The sequence below is a fragment of the Lates calcarifer genome, linkage group LG10 (genome assembly GCF_001640805.2).
Source record: "Lates calcarifer isolate ASB-BC8 linkage group LG10, TLL_Latcal_v3, whole genome shotgun sequence".
Lineage (NCBI taxonomy): Eukaryota > Metazoa > Chordata > Actinopteri > Centropomidae > Lates > Lates calcarifer.
Genome location: NC_066842.1, coordinates 13,739,419 through 13,762,955, shown reverse-complemented (window position 1 = coordinate 13,762,955; position 23,537 = coordinate 13,739,419). Strand labels below are relative to the sequence as shown.

At 45.2% G+C, this 23,537-nt stretch overlaps 1 protein-coding gene across 2 annotated transcripts in view; it reads left to right on the top strand.

Annotated features, from left to right (window-relative positions):
- igf1ra (insulin-like growth factor 1a receptor) overlaps positions 1-23,537 on the top strand; it is a 76,043-nt gene that overhangs the window by 31,602 nt on the left and 20,904 nt on the right. For both annotated transcript variants that reach the window (XM_018664015.2, XM_018664014.2), the window contains exons 3-5: positions 20,805-21,105; positions 22,209-22,345; positions 22,946-23,090. In XM_018664015.2, the coding sequence (XP_018519531.1) occupies positions 20,805-21,105; positions 22,209-22,345; positions 22,946-23,090 (583 nt within the window). The remainder of the gene's footprint in view (positions 1-20,804; positions 21,106-22,208; positions 22,346-22,945; positions 23,091-23,537) is intronic.

Genomic DNA, 23,537 nt, shown 5'->3' with positions numbered 1-23,537 from the left:
TGTGCTCTGGAGTCGGTGTTTGCACGTCCGTGTTTGTGGGGCAGAAGGAGAAAAATTAAATTTCACGGGCATGCCGATTTATTTTCTTTTTTGTCTTGCCTTTGAGACATTTCTCCTAGCACTTTTGGTCCAGCCAAACAGACAACTCAACAGCATCAGGATGTCATTTATTAGCTAATGCAATACAACACCGGGCCATGGCTGTCTTTGTTACCCTGCACTGGGCGGAGAAAACAGAACATTGTATTACACAAGAAGCACAAGGAACAGAGGAGAATATTGACTTACGTGAAGGTTTCGATTTTATTCCAAGAAACCTGTTTATCCAATCTGGGATGACACTGATGTACCCCTGACTGGTGAAATGATTTACTTTTATTGCTCTCTCCTTTGCCATCTGTATCACTTCTCTTTAAATACAAGCCAGGAGCCGCTGGTCAACCAGACAGTGCTATTTTATTTGAACACTGGCCCTTCTGTGGGCAACAGGAATGCCTCAGAGTTATTTGAGAGCAGACACATAATTATACCATTACACTGACAGTGATGCTCGCTGTGAAATACTGGTGTTTTATTTTGCTTGCTCTAATCAAAGCTGATCTCAATTTCTGTTTTTTTTTTTGTTTGTTTTTTTTTTGTGGGGGGCGTAAAAGGCTGCGATATCCGGATCATGCTCACCTCCCTCCCAGTCCTCTCCGCCCCTCCCTCTGCGTGAAACCGACTCATGCAGGCGCTTGGTCAAAGCACACATGTGCTGACGTCACGCGGGCTGCTTGTGGGCTGACGTCGGTGTTCAGGCTCGAGCCGTATCAGAGGGGCGAGTGGGCCCCAGTCGCTGCGGCCTGCCTGGTAGCGCAGTTCCACAATGGCTCCTGTTCAGACCTCACGTCCCACAACCGCAAACAGCGCTCATGTGAGTGAATGTGTGTGTGTGTGTGTGTGTGTGTGTGGGACTGTGCGCGCGTGTGTCTGTGCTTGCATCAACTTTCTCATGCCAGACATATCTGATGCAACAGCGGATCAAGGGATCAGTATGTCATTTCTGAGAATACTCTCTTCCCTATCCGTATCCATTCACTGTGGACGAGGCACAAGTGTGGGCTGATAGAGCCAGATGTGACTAGATTAGCAGCTGTGCGCAGCCTCTATTGTCTGCCGCATCGCATCCAGCGGCTGTGAGAGCCTGATTTAGACAGAGGGGACAACAAGGAGCAGTCGTAGACGGAGAGAGGTGACTGTGGACTGATGGACAGATGGACAAGTTCCTCCATCATTCAAACTTATTCTGGTGGAAAATATCAAAGGCCTTCTCCCCTATCTCCCCTCGCCTGGTCTCCACCTCTGCATCTTGGGGAGCTCGGCCCAGGGATTGATGATGTGTCATTGGATCCTCTAGTGGATCAATGGGCTCGTAGCCCACTGGGGGCCAGCTACTGGCAATCCATCATCAGGGGTCACAACACATTTAGCCCTGTCTCACAAGCACTCATTGTCATTCAAGTGCCATGGTCAGGCTAGGGGGGGGGGTGGGGGATTGGAGGAGGAGGAGAAGAGCCAGTGTTAAGTTATGTTAGTTGGCTGAGAGCAGTGTGATTTAATCTTTGAAGCCTCTGATGGGGCTGTGACCTTAGCTTGTCAGAGGAATGCTTGCTGCGTTAACCACTTCATCCCACGACTCAACTACGTAGCATGACGAGGGTCAATGAAATATTTATGTCCAGAGATTCCGTCACCACAGTTCCTTTATTTGTCCTAGATTTGTGTTCATCTTTTTGTGAATGTGAGATTATTGTTTTGATGATTGATTTTGATGTTTATTGATTATTGTTTTTTTTTTTGATGATAGCACCCCCCTTCTCTCTGCACTTCTCACTCTCTACCGCCTCATCCAATCATGCAGCAAATGTTTGTCCTGTTGTTCCACTTCAAAGGTGAATGTAACCTCGCCTTTGTCCTTGTCATAGCAGACTAAAGTAGCTGTCTCCTAAATGACGGCACGGTAGCTCTGCAACAGCAGAACTGCCAGGCTGCCACCTTTCAGTCGGGCTGCTGTCTGTGCTTCCTCTCACATCTGGATCCAATAGGAGCGGCTTCCTTCTCTGAAGGAGGGACACATATAAATAGCCAGGCAGCCGTAACCACACTATGCAGCGCAGCCTGGATGCTGGTTCGTTCGTTTGCTGCTGTCCCTCTTTTGCTCTGCCAGCTCAGATATGGCGTCTGGTGTTGCCGTTCCCCCCTGCATGTACCCCCCACTCCCGTGTCCCTCGGCTCCACCTCTGATCCTCCGATCCCCGGGGCTGCGGTGTGACTGACGCACATACGCTGAATGCTCGACGCATGTCCGCACGACTCTGTGCCCATCTGTGGAAAGTTAAGAGCAGAGTGGGGCCAGGATTGAAACACAGGCAGGCAGAAGGGTGGGTGGTGGGTGGGCTGAAGGTGGCCTGCGTGGGCTGAAGCCTGTGGGCTGAGGAGGGGAAATGCAATATCCTGGTTATAGCCGAACAACTAAATGTGCTGCTTTTATGACATGCGAAGCACAGTAACAGTTCCATTACTAGTACAGAGATTATATAACCAGATCATACCTTTTCTTTTACAGATATATATATATATATAGTTGAGTCTGGTGTCCTCATTTAGATGTATGATGTAGAAACAGGAGACATGTCATTTGTGAGGAGCTGTATGCAGCAAAGAGTAAACCATGTGGTTGACTTTTTCTCTTTTATCCCAAGACTGACCCTTGTCACTGTGTCTGCCGTGTGTGTGTATGTGTATGTGTGTGTGTGCATGCCACGGACTAAACACATGCCCCTTTTGTGTGGCACATGTGCATGTCCTACCACAGAAGCCCAGGCCCAGCCCCACCCTCCCAAATTAAAACTCATTCCAGCAAGAGGTGGGTCTGTTCGGCTTTGCTGCGGCCCCTTGGTCCTTCTTTCCTTCGCTCCTTCCGTCCTTCCTTGCCCCCTCGTCTGCTCGGGGCTGCTGCAGCAGCGAGAGAGGAGAGGGGCACAGAAGGGGACGAAAGAGAGGGATGGATGGAGGGAGGGGGGCGTCAGCCGAAGCGCTTGCTTGAGTGAGTTTTAATTTGTGTGCTCACAGCAGAAGAAGCTGCAGAGTGGTGTAGTAGGAGAGGAGGGAGGTGCGGGGGGGCGCAGATGCATTAGTGCACATGCACTCATTCACCTCAGACTAGATACACACACACACACAGGGTGACACTTATTATTGCGCCCTGTGGTGTTGTCTGAACGGTTCTGGCGCTGTAGTCTTTGTTTTCTCTCCTGAACTGAAGCCTGGTGTGCAGTCGCTGTCTGATTGATCAGTTTATAAAACTCTGTGGCAGCCTGGAATGAGCTGCTCAGGGACACAATCTATTTGCTTTGCCTCATTTTGTCGCTCCTTTTAACAAATCCTGTCCGTCCTGCGCACATACCACCTTGTAAAAATGCTTTGGGTATAAAAAGACAACAAAATCCTCCTCTTATTTCTGGACTACAAAGAGTGGGGGAAAAAAAAGCAAACGTTATAGCAATGAATCTCATGTTGCTTTGAAAGCATGCCTCGAGAGTCTGCGTGTGTGTGTGTGCGTGTGTGTGTGTGATGTGGTAAAACTACAGAAACATGGAGGTTGTGTTCCAGGGATGGAACTTGAGAATGTCCCCGTTCCCCTCTCGCTGGCCTCTGAGGAGGAGCCACCAGCGCTTGCTCCTGCCCCCGCTCTGCTCTGCTCCTGCCTTCCTCTGCCAGACGCATAGCTTCAGTTTCCCTCCCAGGCCATGAGGGTATCAGGTTTGTTTTGGAGGGGAGGGGTTAGGAGGAGGAGGTAGGGGACAGGGGATGAGAAAAGGCCGGTGTATGTGAAGAGGAGAATTAGGAGGCGGTGGGGGGGGGCAAAAATCTTAGCGGCGGTGCAGGGATGGAAACGGTTAGAGTAGGGTGCATGAAGAGATGGAAGGGAGGGGAAAAATAGAACAAACAAGTCCCTCCTGGCCCGTTGCTGCCCCTGACCCCTCATCCATAAATTCCGTGCCAGCAGCTGGAGTTGTGAAGCGGCCATTTTATGAATGAGGGTGGGAAGGAGGAAGAGTGAGGGACGGGAGAGGAATAAGGAAGGAGAGAGAGAGAGAGAGGGGAGGCGGGTCAGGTTGTGTGTTGTGTATGTGTGTGGGTGGGTGAGACGCGGCTCAGAGGCGCTTGTGGTAGGGTTGGTTATGTGTGTGTGTGTGTGTGTGTGTGTGTGGTGAGTGACTGTTCGGGCTGAGGAGGAGCCTGGGGTAGGCCCACACACATACACTCTTGCCTCTTCACAGGCTTTGTGTGTTTGTGTTTTGTTCATGCCTCTGCTGAGACACTGTGCAGTCTGGAACAAAGGCCCAATTTGGGCTGTGCTTCCGCCTGAGGCTGCTCGCTTAGGAGCCGCAGCACATCAGTCCTCAGAATGAGAAGAAACAGGCACACCTCAACACTTATTTTAAAGCAGAGTCCCGGGGGCTGACCAGACAAGAGCACAGTAGTTTATTTGCACTATTATTTCATTTAAGCCTCCTAATAAATACAAACAACAGTCTCTTGGAATTGGAAAACCCAGGTTGTTTCCTCTCCTCAGAGGAGGGTGCTGGTGAATATACATTTATTCACACGAGAGACCATGTTTCTATTACAGTATTAATTGTGTAATGTAGCAGTCTCAAGTGCATCTGTTTCCCTCCAGTTTTGTCACTTTTGTTTCAAGATGTTTCAGGATTTTTTTTTTTGACCGAACACTGTCACATTCTTTTTTTTGTTGCCTTTGAGGTCACAGAGAGTGTATCCTCTTGTTCTCCTTTTTCTGAGGCAGTATATTACATGGATGCTCATGACATGAGGCGTTGGAGCTGCCAAGATGCATTGATCCCGGCTGACTCGCGCCTACCCTTAAACCGCCGACACAATGCTGGCACGGCCGTCCTCGGGTCTCTGCGGGGACTTAGGGGGCGTGTGCCTCTGTTTGATGCATGAAGGGATCAAGGGGGGGTTGGGGGATTGGTGGTCTTGCGTCAAGGGAGAGGGGCTGAATGTCCACCCTTTCATTTGTACGTCCCCACAGCGCTGCTGCGCTATCTGAATAACTTACGGCCGCCGGTGAATGAGCCGACAGGACCTTTGTGAAGGCGGTGAGGTAGATGAGGAAGACCGGCTGTGTGAGGGGATGAAAGTTCCTATGTGGGGAGTAATTTATTTATTTATATATATTTTTTTTGTCAATTTAAGCCTTGATTCCTTATTTCTGCTGTTATACATTTTTAAAACATCAAAACACAAGACTGAAATTTGTGTCTTATGTATTCTCAATTAACAATTGATGACTAAGTTTATAAGAGCCAGTCAGCCTACGTGAGCGAGGTCAGACATAGTGCAACCTCTGCGTTGTCATGGTGATCCCAGCCCCCTACACTCGCCTGTACAGCAGTAGGTAGCAGGTGCCATTAGCCAGTCAGTCAGTGCTTGTCGTGTAGAGCTGTAGGTAATGAGAGCTGACACAGAGTGACAGTGCAGACAGGAGGACACGCTGTCACATGCTCGGGGACACAAGGACGTCCTCTGGTGTTGTTTACTCTTTGCTGTGTACATTAACTCTGCTGATTGAGCTTGCACTGACGGCCGCCTTATACTGCCCCCCCCCCCCCCGGACTCAAAACTCTTGTTTACGCGTCGGACGTGCTCTGCGTCCAAGACACTTTGGGAACACGGTGTGAGAGCCGGGTGAGCTCACACTTGCTCGGTGTTTTATTCCCTAGGGGACAGGCGATGCAGTAATAACACGTTTCAGGTGCATCAGGCGTTGCCTACATGCAGCAGGAATGTGCTCCTGCAGGCAGAAACGGGGCTGGGAAGAAATGGGTGGTATGTCCCCCTGATCTGGAGGGCTATCTGGTCCTGTCAGTGACTCTCTAATGTAGGACTGAAACAATTTGTTTATTTAGGTTCACTAAAAGTTAATCAGTACTAGTTTTTATAATCCATCAATCATGAAAGCAAAATTGCTATTGCAATTTAAATGTTGCGTCTTCAGTTCTGAGAACTTTTGATTGACATTTTTCATTTCTTGACATTTTATAGACAACAGAAATGCTGAAAAAAGAGACAACACTTTATTTTATGGGTCTGTAATTTCCTAATGATTCCTAGGAACTATTCTGGAAAGAACCACTTAATTCTGTAGTAATTATGGGGAAATAGGAATGTCCTTGAGACAGCTGTTCCATTTAAAACAATTAATTATAATTTATTAGTAGAAACTGAGCTCTTCATACAGTATATGTTGGATTCTAGGCTTGCATGCAGAGAGGTAATATTGTTTCATTTTCGACTTTAAGTGTGTACTCTCACTTAAAGACTTTCTTAGTTTTACCAGCAATTAATTGGAATTAATGAATTTTAAGTCGACTAGCTGTTTTACCTCTGTTTCTGATTTACCTATAATTAGTACAGATTATAGAAGCCCATTAAACAATTTGGACATTATTCTGAAGTGATGGAATGTTGTCAAATAATCAGCAGATTAATCTCAATAATAATAATAATAATAATAATAATAATAATAATAGCAACCACTAGTTGGATCCCTGCTCTGAAATGTTCTCTCTCTTCCCACCCTTCCTTAAAGTATCGAATAGATGACAGAAGTGTGTTACTATATGATTGCTACCGCCTCCTTGCCAGCCTTTTAACAACCCCTCTGCTGTCTGAGAGCTCAGCAGAGTACAGTGAGGCCCCGCAGCAGTGGGCTAGTTAGGACAGCAGATAGCTGTTGTGGTACAACAGACTGTATAGGACACACACATACACACAGACACAACTCCTCTGAGAGAGGTCAGAGCAAAGTAATATTAGCTCTAATCAAACCACCACAAGACAAAGCAGTGCTTGGAAATTTGGCCACGGAAAAAGGCCTGGAGTCAGAGCCAGCACTTTGATGGCTTTCTTTTGAGTGGTAGTTAAAGGATATGGTCTCCTGTTTCCTGTGTTTGCTTCGTCTCGCTGTGTGTGTGTGTGTGCGTGTGTGTGTGTATATGTGTGTGAGTGATTGATGGCTCATTGATTGAGCAGCGTGCTCCCATTCCCTCTCTCAGCCAGCTATCTGTCCCCTGGCTGTCTGTAGCCAGCCAGCCCAGCACCGGCTGTTCGAAAGTATGTGAGTGCGTGTGTGTGTGTGTGCACATTCATGTTTGCCTAAGTGCATTCTGGAGGCAATCACTGATCTAGCAGGTGTGAATCCTGCTCTCCTCTGGCCTCCTGTTGTGGTTTCCTTGTTCAGAAGTGAGGACTAGATAATGTGTAACTCAGAACACATTCAGGTGCAGGCAATGTTTAACATCAGGTCATGTCACGTAGTTAAGATAATATTGTATTAAGAATATGAATGTGACAATGGGTCTTTGTATCATCATCTGCATGGCTTTTGGTTGATTTAAATACTAGAATCACAAGTATCCACTGTTACTAGGCGCAGTAATTTTAAAATCATTTTTCTGAACCAGTTCCAGAGCTGCAGCAGTGCTACCGTGGAACAGTAAATATAACCTCAGGCATTCCATTTGTTACAGTTTATGATGTGCAATTTGGCGGCTTTCAGACCAATAATAGTTAACAAGACATTTATGAAATAACTCCAACAAATTACTGCATCTTGGGACAGCAGTTATACAGGAGTTTTCAAGTAAATATAGAATCGGCTCTTCCTGTGCATGCAGTGTGTGTGTGGTTGGTGCAGTGTCCTCTTTCTGCAGATTCCCGCACGTATCTGAGAGGCTCGGAGCGATTTTTAAGAATGGCATAAGACTGATCTGTTTTGGGGAAACCCTCAGGCTGAATGAAACTGAGCTAGAGGATTTATGAGTTTGAAATATTATCATAAGCAAATGTTCAGACTGTGAGACGTGATGAAGATTGTTTGCGGTACTTTGAGCTATATATGCTGTATTTTAAATGTCAGCATTTGCACTGCCTTACTAAATAATCACAGTATTATTGATTATTCCTCAACCATTTATGAGACACTATAGATTTTGGGCCATAACAAGGAAGGGGGAAAAAAAAAAACACTCTCAAGACTTGTGTTTACATTCTCAGTAGATGTGTGTGACATGTCTGCAGTGCAGCGTGCCTCTCCTCCACGGCTTAGGCCCCCTGTTGGAGCTCTAAAACCATTGCAGCCTGGTCCGTTGAGTCGCGTGAGGTCTGTAACGACAGGAAGACAAAGGCATATTTTTTCTAAGTGGGGTGGGGGTGGAGGGGGGTTCTAAAATGGGCCACAGTGTTGCGTGCCCCCTGTCTGTGTCCCAGCTGAAGGAGAAAGTTTTCTGTGGCCTGGAGAGGAGAGAAAGAGAGGAGGGGGACGCGGCCCACTGTTTTCAAACTGTGTCTTTATGTCTCCCCTGACTGCGAGTGTGCCACTGCATCTCACAATGGAGGTCATTGTTTGTTTGGGGGAGAAAGCGTGGGTATTTTGTTTCAATCATTTCTGGAAGTCTTATGTTTGACACAGTGGGGGCTTAGCACTTCCTGTGGTTGGAGGCAGGCTTGTTCTCTGTGCCCATTTCTCTGCCTCTCTACTGGCATCTGTCCTCTCTGCCCTCTGTGCCATCCTTCTGAATGTTCTAATTTACTGTATGTTCACACCTGTGGAGTTTTTTAAACAATGCTGCTTCACAGAAGTTGGACACACTAGATGGGAAGGGGCTTAGGAGTTGTTGTGCTCTGCCACGCAGGTCTGGGCTGAACATGGTTTGACATCCAGTCTTTGTGGAGTCCATGCAGATCCAGAGCAGATCCTTCTCTAGTTGCCTCAGTGCCAGCAAACCACCCTTTGCCCCCACCCCCACCCCCTCGCTCCAACCCCATTAATTCCTCCCGCGGCGCTATGATGACATTTCACCTCTGCTATGTGCACTGACTCCTCCTTAATCCGACTAAAAGCTAATCTCTAATGGCGAGATGTGATCCTGGACCGAACACTGCATCTGATTGTGGCAGAGCAGAGGGAGGTCAGCTGACTGGCTGACTTACACCCACTTTTGTCACCTTCCCTCCATCCTTCGCCTGCACCGTCATCAGACACGGAACACCTGCCTGGCACCGGGGATCGATGCCCGTGATTAAGATCTCTCCAAACAGTGACATTCCCTTGGCTTACATGTCTTTTTTAATACACTGGATAAATAGATGGTGTAATTTCTCCTCTTCTTCCAGTACATCTTTTTTATATTAAGCAATCATTTCTCAATACGCCTCTTCCTTGGGTCTCTTTCTCTCTGTGTGTCTTTCTCTCTTTCCCTTTGAGCATCCTTTTTGTTTCATTACTGGAGACGTATCACACTGAAGCCCAGCTGGTAATTTAGTGAGCTGCCCGCTAGTGAAAATGTCAGACCTAGACTTTCACAATAACATATTGTGAAGCATGATGCACCAAGCAAAACTCCTCACTTGGCTTGTGTTAATTGGGAAAGGCTTGCTCGAGAAAAAGAAATCATAGCATATGTGCTGTGTGTGTGTGTGTGTGTGTGTGTGTGTGTGTGTCTCATTCTGCCTCATGCTAACGGACCACACACTGACCCATCAGAGACCACATGGTGGACATTAATGGTAACTAAGTGTGATGTGGCAGAGGGGGGGGGGCTATGAAGGGTGCACTCTGCAGCCCTGTGTGCATGCCACGTCCTGTGAGTGTCACGCACACAGCATGTAGTTTCCACACTAGCGGAGGAGGACAACTCACACGTACCTCCATCAAAGGACAGATAGATTTCATTCTGTCTTAGTTCTGTTGTTCTCCTTTCGTTTTCTTGCTCCTTTCTTCCTTCTCTCTTCCCTCCTCCTGAACAAGGGTGGCCATGTGAGCTGCTGAGGTCCCTAAAAGGGGCAAATAAAGCTGAATGTGTGTATGTGTGTGCATGTATGTGTGTGTGTGTGATAGAGAGAAAGAGAGAGAGAAAGAGAGAAGCAGCCTAGTTGAGTGGAGAGAGAGAGGAGGAGGAGGAGGAGGAGGAAGAACTGTACTCTCCGCCCACCCTGAAAAGAGGAGGTGAAAAATGGAGATAGAACCATGATGTCACCGGTAGCCAATAGGAAGTGTGGGCTGGGGACTGTTTAAGGCCCATCAGCTGTCCTGCTCCATCCACATCTTCTGCTGTTGACACAGTACGGCCAGGCATGGCTTTACCCATATTCTGCCACATCTCTGGCTTTTGGTCTCTACCCTCTGATCTTCGACACCAGGCCTGTGCTTAGCCCCTGTAGCCAAAAACCCTTCTGCCGGTCTCCTGGTCCATGTACAGTGTATCATATCACACTCTCTGTAGTTGATTTTCTGCTGAAACTTTGTCCCTGAACTAAATACAGTAGAGATTAGATAGGGGACTGCGGACTGTCACTCCTATAGTTTCCATGCTCTCTGTATCATGACTGCGCTGCTTGTGTTTGAGACCAGAAGTGAATGGGAGACTTGCGTCATGGTAAAACCTGATTAACACCGAAACCCAGGTTGAAACTGAGGAGCTGTGTCTGCGCTGACCCTGTGAGTGAAACTTACTGAAGGTGACGTTAACTCCCAATTTGTTCAGAGACTTGTAAACAGTGACGTTTTTTACACTCTGCTGCACAGGCTTTGTGCAACTGCCATATTTGGTGCTGTTGATAGCCAATTACCAATGAGGACAAGCTATTATGAGTTCACTGTTTACTGTACTGTAACGGCTTTTTAGTGTAACTGATGCCTTTGCATTTAGATGGTAACCCACACCACCCGTTTGACTGTCACTTCCAACCACTCTGAGTAAAAGAGACATTTAAGGTAATGTAGCCCCTAATTCTGGTATTCAGGCATACTCTTTCATGTGAAAGGATTAAGTCAAAACTAGTCCATTGTTGAATGCTGCTAAACATTTCCCATCACTGGTCCTCTTTGGCCTTATCAGTGTGCAAACACGCCTCAAAGTCAGCAGTAAGAGCCTTTATTCCTCTGTTGTTCAGCTGTCTATAAAGTACCCGCAAGCTGCAAGCTTTTAACTCCCTGAGCAGATAGGAAATTGGCAAAACAAGCATGAGGTTTGTGTATTTATAGGAAAAAGGTAAACTCCTGACAGGTCTTTTTCATGTGAAATGAAGCTTTGTATACGACAGATACTAGATCAATGCAATCACGTTTTACCATCTGGGATTATGCTGTCTTGTCAGACCATTACACTTGAAAGGACTAGCCTTAAGTCTCAGTGCAGGCTCTCCACTTGGAGAGAATAGTCTCAGTGTCCTGTCGTAACAGATGTTAACTCTGGGCACAACTGTCCCTGCTGAACCCGCAGCTTGTCCTTTTTAAAGAACGAGTGCTGCCTCACAAAAAGGATACTGTGTGTATCCTCAAGAAACTCACTGTGAAAATGAAATTAAACAGAGGAAAAAGGAAACCCTAAATCCAGATGTCATACTTGAAGTGGTTAATAGGACTGTACAGAATGTCGGGCTCCACTGAGGTGGCAGACACTGAGGCATATATCCCAAAGAGAGGAGGGAGATGCACTGGAGAAACGGGCTGAGCAACGGCATTTCGCCGCAGTCTGTGTGCGAGTGCCAGCAAGCGGCCGCTGTCATCTGAAAGACAAGGAAACTGCAGTCAAGACATACATACAGAGACTGCAATGTAAGCTATGTATATGATATCCAGCCTGGTTACATGGTCCTAAATATGACCCCTAGATGTACACATGCACATGCAAACAAACATCAATCCTAACATACACATATTAAATGTAACCAAACTGAAACGTAATTTCAGGATTTACAGTCCACTGGCTATCAGCTCAGTAATCGACTAATGGCCTACTCCGTATTTGCCGAGCACTCCATTTTAACCTGGTAGGAATGCTTGCCATGAACACAAACTTATCCCCATCAGCTTTTTAGCTCAAGGCAAATGTTGCTATGCTTAATCAGGATTTAGAGACTCCTTGAAGTCAATGTGAAATGAAGATGTGTCATTTTGAATCCAGAAGCCATGCCAGCAGGGAGAATGTATGCCGCACGCCGTGCCAGGACGAAGTCTGGGCACCGTGTGCCGCAAAGCTGCAGATGGTCATCTACCGAAATAGACCTTGGCATCAGAACCGCTACTATTCTGATGCTCTGGTGATGATAGGCTGAACCAAGTTTGGGTACAGAGTAAAAATGTTGCACAAAGTGCTGCACGCACATGGTTGCAAGATTTCACAGGTCACATTTAAAAAAACAAACAAAAAGTGTTTATTATAGAAATGCTGTGGAGCTGTCAGGACAAATGTCAGGTGTTGCAACATGTGACCAAGACTTTAGTCTGTACTGATTTTCTTCATGGGTGTCTCCTCTGCATTCACTATCAGAGTGCAGTTTATTAGAGGCTGAAGAGGCTTGTGGGCTTTGAAGCTCTCAGTAACCCCAACCAGTCACCCAGCGAGCAAAACAGCCAGCCAACACAACTCACCAGCCAGCCAGCACAGCACTGCCAGGAAACACACTGTATTTAATGAAGCAGATCTGGGAAGTCAGGTATTTTTAGAAGCCCCTTTTAGTGAGAGGAAACACCTCAGAATCTGTGAAAAAAAAAAAAAAACAACATTGCCTGAGTTCTCCCCTAAGTTGCTTTTCCCATACTAATGCCTGTCGTAGCATCTTCTTTAGCTATGCAACTTGTCATTTTGGTGCCTGGAAATGACATGGTAATTTCTGTGAATGTCATTATTGAGCTTAGCCAGATGGGTGAAAACAACAAAAACATTAAACTGGTGGTATTTTGTATTACCCCTGCTGAATAAGATTGACTGTCACATTGATACTTTTCTTTCTCAAATGACCAGATCAGTATCAGAAATGCAGCAGGTGATGCACTTACTTACCATTCATAGGGTAATAAAAGTCACAGAGCACATCTCTGTAATAATACTTGATTTAGATATGTCACTTGGAGTGGAGCTAAAATGATGCAGTGCCATAAATTTGTATGATAGCTTAGTGGGCCTGTTTTATTTATTTATTTATTTATTTTTTTTACAAACCCTCCGAGTCATGACAGCCGCTGTGAGTGAGTCCTCGGAGTAGACTGGAGAGTTGCCTGATTTAATGAGGAAGACTGCCGCAGAGGCCTGTCTTCATGCTTCAGATATGACTCCAGGGGTGCTTCTGTCGAGGGATGTACGAGGACTCTGGGACTACTGTCTCACTAGAAGTCAGGCCTGGAGGGATTCAGAAGTTCAGCTTGGGTCCAGGCTGAGTTATGGGGTTTGACCTTGCGCTGCACAGTTCTGCAAACAAATATTTGGATTCTTTGTGAAGTAGCTCTTTATTAAAGGGACTTGAGCGTGTTCATTTGCAGTCTGTTATGAAAGGTTATGTCCATTTCTGTTTTATTAATTACTGAAGTAGCTAGAATTACTGAGGACAGTTAATGTGATATGGTGTTTAGATACCTCAGGAGCTTGGTTCATATCGGAGTATCCCTACCTATCATATTAGTTTCTAATAACCTGAATATGGGCTTATGATGGTTATTACTTAACAATTACTTGCAAAGAATTATGCAGATGAATGTCAGAATATTCATGGACATTGTTTTCAGCATTATAATGGATAAATACTAGTTAAAATGGATCTTCTTACTCCCTTTTTCCACAGTCTTTAATAGCTTTCAGACCATCCTCTACCTCTTCTGTGATAAAAACACAAAGTGTTTTCACATGTGATGGTGCTGCATACCTGTGTCCTGTTAGAGTGCAGTCAACAACAAAGCAACAACAACAACAGCACCAGCTGCAGAGTGGGCTGAGGCCTGAGGGGTAGAAGGAAGGGGTGTGTGTGTGTGTGTGTGTGTGTGTGTGGTGTGTGTGTGTGTGTGTGTGTGTGTGTGTGTGTGTGTGTGTTGTTGTGACTGAACGCGAGTGAGGGGAAATGCCACGCATGCCTGAACACACAGACCAGCACATAGTTGTGTGAAAAACACATTGCTGGTCTTTAGTGGGCATGGGAGTGGAAGAGACCCAGAAACACTGGGACGGGGAGGAATGGGCTCACGCACACCTTTGTGCACAGGACTGAAGAGAGATTTAGCCAAGCTCTCCTGAGCCAGCTGTCTGCATGAGAAAATCACATCATGACGCTGTGCAGTGTTCCCCCTCTGGAAAAAAAAAAAAAAAAACTCTGATCAGCAGAATGGTCGATCTTGCCAAACACACACAGCCAGACACACACTGTCTGAAAAGGTGAAAAACACCACTTTAGATTAGATCAGTCCGTCCTGGCACTTGAGACTCTATCGCTGTAGCTGTAAGACAGCACTGGAATCTCTGATGCGGTTTGCCTTTGGCTGTGAGTGGAGGAAGCATCCTCTCTCTGGCCGTCTGGCCTGATGTGGTTTAAACAAGTGTCTGGAGTGATCCACTGGGGGCTCCCAGGGAGGATCGGGTTGCCGGATGAGGATGTGGCCTGATGGAGCTGGGGGAGCCGGGGGTGGTGGGCGGGGGGGTCGGGGTCGGGCCTGCGATCCAGGCTGCAGCAGCCCGACAGCCCTGATAGGCCTGCAGTCTCCTACTGTACTCCTGTTCAGCTACCTTACTGTCTGCTACTGCTCTTAGCTCTGGTAACCTGAGCTCACCGGCTCTGACTCTGCACAGAGTGGGAGGCTTTGCATCCCCACAGTGCAGTGGATTACTGTAGTGTGCAGTAGAGTGAATAGTTCGGTAAATTGAGGTGATGTAGAGATAAATGTAATCATGTCCTAATGGAGCTATGGCCCCGACACTTAATGCGCTGCTACTGCAATACACTCAAAAAAATCACATAGTCACTGCAAAGTATGTGAGGGTTATGTTCTTATTTTCCTGTGCGAAATTTAAAAATGCACTATTTTACATTACTATATTTATACTCTCGCATTAAACTAAGCCAGCTTTAAAATTTAAGTCAACTTAAATGCATTACTTCCTGCAGAATATCTTATTTTGAAATTCATCCTGTATAACCCAGTCATGTTTTGTTATTTAGCTGATGTTCCAGTTAAGGGTCAGCACTATTTACAGGAATGATGTTATTGAGGGTTGTTGTTGAATAAGCTACATCTGTTCGGGTTTTTCCTCAACTTATGGTTTCTCTGAATCTGTGGAAAAGCCATGCTTAATCACTATGGTTACGACTCCCCCCCCCCTCCTCTCAATGCCTGCTCAAGAGAGGACTTGTTTACCGTCTCTGCTCCAGACTCAATAACATGTCAGTCATCAGTATTAGAACCTCCCCTGCCCGCCTGCTATTGGTCCAGCGGATAGCACCCAGTTTAACCCCCACCCTCCTCTTCCCGGACACCCTCCTCCCTGCTGGTCCCTCCCCTCTGAGCCCCACTGTGAATAATGAATGATTTCCCAACTGTCTGTCATGCTTCCTACCTGTCTTCAATGAAAAGAGGAAAACATACTGCGCTTTGATATGTGATGAAGAATGAAATGTTTCATCCGGCATTAGATTGTTTTTACACAACGGCAGACAGCTGTGATTGGTTTGGGAAAAATCAGTTTACCAAATTTCTTATATTTTCACGCCATGCTTCACATTCAGAGGTGGCAGTGGACTGCTGGCAGTAAACGTGTCACCAGGCTCCCAATGTAAACAGTGTAGTAGTCTACTTACACAGCGTGCTCCCGAGCAAATGGGGCATGACTCGCATTCAGATGAGAAGCATTGCTGCATTGCAATCCTCTTCCTCTTGAGCACCAATGTTTTTTTTTATTCAATAAAGTAATTAATTTGTTTGAGAACCCAAAGGCTGAGAACCCATCGTCCCACCACACACACACACACACACACACACACACAGAGAGAGACAGACATACACGCCCTTCTCCAAGTAGACGGTGTTGAAATCTAGCCATCATGTTATCAGATAAAAGCTGCTTTTTTTGTCGCTACAGACAGTGGTGAAAGGGAAGGGGTGAGCCATGGTTGAAGGGCTATGGGTCACATGATCCTGTACCCCCCACACGTTTCACTTTAAGAAGGCATGGCCAGCCTGATGGAGGAATAAATTTATTGCTTGCCACCTCTTTTGCTCAGCTGCAGGCTCATATCACATGCACTTTGTAATTTTTCAGCTATATGTTCGTCTTTTATTATCTCACATACTCCTCCCTGATCATGTTTGCAGCCAAAATAGCCTCCTTCTCTCCTCAGGTTTCCTCAGCAATTCCCAAAGTTGTTATTGTGTTGTTGCAGCAGAACAAGGGATTAACATTCTCCCCCTTGAATCCTCTGTGGCCTGGAACATTCTGCAGATTCTTCACATAGTCCAGCGACTGGAGGATACCTTTAGAACAAAAAACAAACAGTGCACGGCACTTGTCTGTCTTGCAGCCTATTAGCGATGCCCCCCCCGGGCTGCTGTATTTAATGGCGGGTTGTGGGGATGCGCCAGCTGAAGGAGACTCCTCAGCGCTGACTGTTGTCTCGTTTACTATTGATGAAATGAACCCAGCCGCTCTGCATGTCACAGTGCTCTGGTGAACAGCAGGGGCAGGCTGGTGGTTGGCTATGGTGTCTGACCCGACTGTGTTTGCTCAGGGAAAGAGCAGGAATGGAGGAGTGGGTGGGGGGGTTGTGTAACTACTGTATGAGAGGAACAAGATCACAAACCTCCCTGCCCACCACTCCTAGCAGTTTGACTTCTTTGACTCAGATTATTGTCAGAAATTTGCATTCTCACTGTTTGTTTGTTCACTGCTGTTTAGTCCATCAATAATTGCTTAATGTGATGCAGTTTGTACTGAAATAAGGTCAAATACCAACCTGCTGATGTTTCTAATTTATTCCTGCTTGTATCAGATACCCACTCAGGGGACTACAAGGATGATGACGACTTATCTTGAGAGGAGACCCTTGTTAGGTAGTCCCTTTCCTTTGAAGTAGTGGAAACCCACAATGCCCTGCATAGCTATCTGTAGAGAGCAGCAGCGTGGAAATAGGGCTGCATTAGGAGCATCTATAAATAGAGGATTGTATCCTTGATACCACGAGTTGTTTGGTCACATAGAGAAACCGGGTCGACTTATATGGATTTAAGGCAGCGACTCCCCCCTCCTCCCTCTGCTTTCTTCTGGCGGAAGGTATGCATGTTTGGAATTTCTCTTCATTGAGGAATCTGTTAAAATGATGCGGAAGGAAGGGACCTCCTCCAATAAGGCTCATTAGAGTTTGCCTTGGCTGCCCCCTTTTGGTAGGATTCCAAGAAAATGAAGCCTGGCTGATGTCTCTCTCTCTCTCTCTCCCTCTCTCTCTCTCTCTCTTTTCTCACTCTGCAAATGTGCAACACTGATCTGCCTGCTTTAAACACACTAATGTCAGCATCATATTCCCAATCAAATCACAGCTGTTATGTGAGAACCTGTGTGTGTGTTGGCATTTGATGCTGTAGTTTTAAAAAAAGATCTTTGCCATTTGTGTTGGACCGGATCCAGAATCATTAGATCCAGTATTCATGAAGTACCGCAGAGCCAGTCAAGTCCTGGTGTGGCATAATGTATACGTAGTAGTGTGAAGCTATACATAGCACAGGGAAGGCCATACAGCTAAATACCCTACTTACTTGTGCTGTCTTGAAAACAGTCGTACCCACAGTGACTGCAGTGTAAGTTTAAGGTCTGTCTTATCGGGAGACAATTGAAAATTCCTGAGGTACTGCAGTGTACTGAACAAATAATATTGTGTTAGGTCTATTGAATGAGATTTTTTTCTTTTTTCTTTTCTGAGGAAATAGCCAGAGATGTTTTGCTTTTTTCCTTCTTTTGTCATAGAATCCTGACGGAATTTTCCAAACAGACCGTTTCACCTCGCCTGCACTGTTGGATTTGACTGAATGTGAGAAAGAATGACAAGTATTCGAGAAACTGTCAGCAGTGAGAATGATCATTCCCCCCCTTCCCTTGTGAAGCGAAACTGGAGTTGGCACTGCGGGGAGTGTATGTGTGTGTGTTTGCTCTGCAGCGTTTCTGTAGTGCACTGTCACGTTCTTAACCTACACAGATGTTTTTGTAAAGCAACATGAAATATTCATCGAGAGATTAGCTCAGCAGCCGGCTTCATTTTCTCCACTGATTCACAAAGCGAGCCGCCGATGCACCGACATCCGCATTTAATTTAAAAGCAAATAAACAAGCAGAGCCCCTTTTCCTCTTTCTCTCTGGCACATGCGATTGTTCACATACCAACATGCATGTGCACACGTCTCACACACGCACACATGCACATAGTCGCTCTTCACCATCTATACTTTTGTCTCTCCTCTACGTGTGTGTGATGAGGATGGCTGAAATAATAACACTGATGACAGGGAAGTTATATGTGTAGCGTCACGGATCTTGCAAATTACAATAACACACATGAAAGTGGTGAAATGTGTGTTTTGGTGTAGTTTTGTCTGGGTTTGTATGATTGTGTGTTTGTGCACATTTCCTTCCAGCTCTGGCTTTGCACCAGGAGGCGGTTGCTAAGGAACCAGGAGTGCTGTGCCTCTTATTTCAGTTCAGTTCAGCTTTATTGCCCCTGTGGGGAAATTTGTCTTGCAGCAATAACAAAGAGCATAACACTAAATAGTAAGACACTTAAGGCCCCAATATACAAACAACACAAGGGCATGGAGAGGGGGCAGGGTTGCATGCTGCTGCATGCACAGTTTTAAATTTTGTTTTGTTGTAAAACAAATGATGTACTGATTTATTGTGTTACACATTTCCTTCAAAGAAACCTGAACTCTTGACTCAAGTCTTTCCTGGAGCAGCTCTTTATCTAGACAGAGACTCTTCAAACAGGGAACAATCAGTAGCAGAAAACACCTTGTTACCAGGCCTTTCACAATCATTCATACAGGTCCATGCACACACACACAGACACACAGACACACAGACACACACACACACACACACACACACACACACACACACACACACACACACACACACACTCTCACTCACTCCAGGTGCTTTTTCTTTGGAGTGGACTCATCTGAAACTAGGACACCCCTTCCTGCAGTGTCTCAAGATTAGTTAGCAGTGGGAATCATCTGCTTTCTTCCCTTTTTTGCATCTGCTTTTCCTGAAGTGCTTCTCTATAAATAGGTTACAGTAAAAATGCTTTTGAACATTGAAAACAGATGCCTCCCATTTGCCATTTTCGTCCGTGTCGCTGTTAATTTAAGTCTGAGGCCAGCGAATTGGTGGCTGTGCTGATTTTCTTGTGTCCTGCTACCTCACAGAGTGCTTCCTGGTATGTGTTTGGAGTTTAGGAGTTGGAAAGATGTGATTATCTAGAGATAAATGCTGACACGGTGATGGTCACTTTGCGGGATGTGTAAGAAAAAGAAAAAAAAATCTGCCAAACTCTTGGGATGCACAATTCGTCAAATGTCTGTCCCAGGCAATGAGAAAATGCAGTGTGTTATTGATAACATATTGTTTTGGGTTTTGGTTTCTGAGTGATGCTCAATAAAGAATGAGGAGCTTCTATTAATCATATTGCTCAAGCTTAATTTGAAACACCCCACACAATCATTTTTCTGTCGATTTTTTTCCCACAGCCTGGAAGGATGTACAGTGGTTCCTTTCTTAGAAGCTGTTGTGATAATGACAGTTTTGTTTGAGCTGCAGTTGTCTTTTCTTCCTACTATTCATGAAAAAAGAGAGTGTTCCTATTTTTAATGGTTCTTGTTTTTTTTAAGCTGCTCTTTGGTTGCAGATTTGGTTTAAAAACAAGAAGCATAAATATTCTATCAGGAATCTGTCATCCAAATTGCTGTCAAAGAATAGATGATAGAAGAATAGAATAGATGATATTGGTGTTATGACATTAAATGTGATCAGGTCAAGTGAGCCCAGCTCTGTGTTTTTTTTTATTTTTTATACTAAAACAACTGGCACAGATTTTTAACCCCCATGCTGACACAGCTCTGCGACCCCCGCTGGCTGATTACAGTTTTGCACCTTGCTTATCCTCAAACCTCCTCACCTTGTGGCCACTGTAGCCCAGTCATGCACACAAAAACACATTTAAAGATTTGAAAACGCCTCTTTCTTATGTGACGGATTAACATTCACATATACTGACATTCATCATTCATATTGCAATCCAATACAGCAGCTCAGCCATAAATTCTGCCCCGATAAAGATAATAATGTTCATTTGTGAATGAAGCTGTCAGGCAGGTCTTAATTTAACTATATGTTTATTGTTGAGGTTGTAGTTTACAGTCGCGTTGAGCTGGACTGCGTTATATTGAGAGATGTTTCTAATATTTCGCCCACCATATTTACAAACACGAAGCGGAGGAAGAATATTAGAAACACATGTCAATATAATTCAATCCAATGCAACACCATCACTAACTCCGACCTTACTAATAAACACAGCTGAATTACCACCTTTCAGAAAGATTAACAAAAACTGAACATTACAAGCTTTGTAAAGGAAGAGTTTGTGGCAGAGCTGTTGTAGTGGATTGCATTAGATTATCTAGGTGTACCTAATAAAGTGGCCGGGAGGTGTATATACTCTATATACTCTTGTTACACCTTCATGTTTGAAGCTATTCTACATTCATACAGACATTTAAATCTCAACTTGTGCTGTATCAGCTTTTGTCTTGTATCTTTTTGACCTTTATCACCCTTGATTTTGTTGTAATAGTGTCTAGCAGTGCAGACTTTTGACACTTCGCCTAAAACTGACCTCTTCCCCATCTTTCCTCTTGTCTCCTCCAGTATGCCCTGAACACTGCAAGCTCGCCTGCACAGACAAGGGGGAGTGTTGCCACAGCCAGTGCCTGGGCAGCTGCACGGAGCCCAACAACGACATGGCCTGCTCTGCCTGTCTCCACTATTTCCACGAGGACCGCTGCGTGCCAGACTGTCCCCCGGGCACTTACAAGTTTGAGGGCTGGCGCTGCATCACCATGGACCTGTGCTCTCAAGTGCACCTGCCTGGCGACACTCACTTTGTCATCCATGGGGGAGAATGTATGCCCGACTGCCCCTCCGGCTTCACACGCAACGAGACTAATCGGTAAAGACGTACCCTTCACTTCTGGTTTAGGTGTGATTTGCAGATGCCATGCCAGGTGACACACTGAATGTACAAAATTTTAGGAAAAGCTTTAAAATTAGAATAGGCTTTATTGTCGTTGTACAGTTAAGTACAATGAAATTGTGTGTGTGTGTGTGTGTTTTTTTTTTTTTAAGAATAGAATAGGCTAAAATTAAAATTAATCATTTTTCATCGCGTCTATAAGATTTCTCAATGCTTAAGTACTCTTTAATGTTCTGTATTTTAATTTGAAGGGGCTCATAACCCGATCTTTTTTTTTCACGTAGAGAGCCAGAGGTCTTATTATTTATTTTCTGGCTAATTTTTCCTGCAGATAGATGTGTGGTTCCTCTTCAGTATTCACAGACACTAAAGCAGCTTGTGTTCACTGTGTACTTGTGCATAATGAATGCATTTGCATAAAGTATCCTTGAGCTGAACTTTACCTGACCCAGCTCTTCACAGGTTCCTTTCTTAAAAGTAAGTCTCAAAGCTGGAAGTGCTACAGGTTAAGAGCATGTTGGATTGTTAATGATTTCAGGACCTCCCAGGCTCTTAAAAAAGAGATTTTACAGATTGATACTCAAAGGATTTAAGAAGAGACTCAGATGGGGCGTCTTTGACCATCAAACGCTTCCTGCACTTGACGTTTCCTTTGTTTGACGTTAACCTAGAATAAGAAAACTTCTTTGTGCGCAGCCCTGATATTTCTCTCCCTGTTTTGTCTCGTCAGTTCCCAAATTTTCCATGCTGACTCTCTGCTGCTGTATATTTTTTGGCCATACTGCTGCTGTTTTGTCTCTGAGGTCAAAACAGTGAGTCACTCTCTCACGAAACAGAGTTCAGATGAGGGCCCATAAAAGATTGTACTCTCTGTGTGAGAGGTGACCTTGTATCACGCAGTGAATTTATTTGCCTGAATCCTCTGGAATGCTTGGGAGCTCGGGGAGTGGACAAATTATTTCAGGGCGAGGTAGAAAAGTTCGCACAAGAGTTTTACTCTTTCTTTGACAGTCTGACTTTTCCTCCACGTGTTGTCTTCTTCTTGTTTCACTCCCTCCCTCTGCTTCTGCTTTGTACAGCATGTTATGCAGTGCCTGCAATGGCCTGTGCGATAAGGTCTGCAGCTCCCCTGTCATCGACTCTGTGGATGCTGCTCAGTCCCTGAAGGACTGCACTGTCATCGACGGCAATCTGGACATCAACATTCGCCATGGAAGTGAGTGTATCTATGCAGAGGAGCACAGCGCTTTTAACACCACATATACCAGAGATTTTACAGTGTAAATTACCTTAGTGGACCATACTTCACTACTGTACACTCCAAGAAACTCTAGTGGACTCAAACTAATCAGCCGCCTCTAAGCAGATTAAACACACCAGTAGTTCTCTGCTTTGAAACTGGTGAACACATGTTATAGCAGCTCTTTGTTGACTGCAGTGTGCTAACGTTTCTACACTGTGTTGCATTCAGCTGCCCTGCAAATATTATTATTACCACGGCAAATGAAGCACAAGAGCCTGGCGGTCTAAGCTGCTGGGACGCACAGGAGGGCCACAAAATCAACATTACATCTGCTTCCTGCACTCTAAACCAATTATCACATTATACTACAATGCTGTTTATTTGCTCAGTTGACAAGGTGGCTCACAAGCTAATCTCCACATATGATAAAGCTCATACAACTGAGTGCTCACTGGGATATTTGCATTAAAGGTCTCTGTCAAAGAGGCTTTCATGCGCTATTTTTTTCATATGCTGTAATGTATTTCATTGTGTTTGTGTGTGTGTGTATGTTTATCTATCTCCTGTCCCCAGATAACATAGCGTCTGAGCTGGAGAGCTTCATGGGATTGATCCAGACAGTGATGGGCTATGTGAAGATTCGACACTCCCACGCACTTGGCTCGCTGTCCTTCCTCAAGAGCCTGCGTTACATCAATGGGCAGGAACTCATCGACAAGTATGGCTTGTCTGCTCTGTTTGTCTGCAACTTTTTTTTCTTTTTTTGCCTGTGAATGTGCACCGTGACTGAGGGATTTAGAGGGACCTGAGCAAACCTCAGCCTAGCACGGAGGTTGCCGCCAACATATCATTGAAGTTACATAAAAGTCACAGTGCTTTCTTGTTTGATCAGTGTCTGTCCTTGATGGCGGACGTGCACATTAAAATAAACTGATACATCTAAATATAATCTTTTAGGCTTTATGTCAAATGACACTATAGTCAGATATTCTAATATCATTTTAAGAATGATTCATAAAGTCACACAGAGAGTCTTATGTTCATCAACCTTGTCTTTACTGTAATATCAGCAGCAGTCTCAGATATGAGGGAAAGTTTTTTGGTAATGGCTGAAGGGGTCATGGGAAAGCAAGTTGCCCTTCTTGTTGTTGTTTCTCCCAGGGTA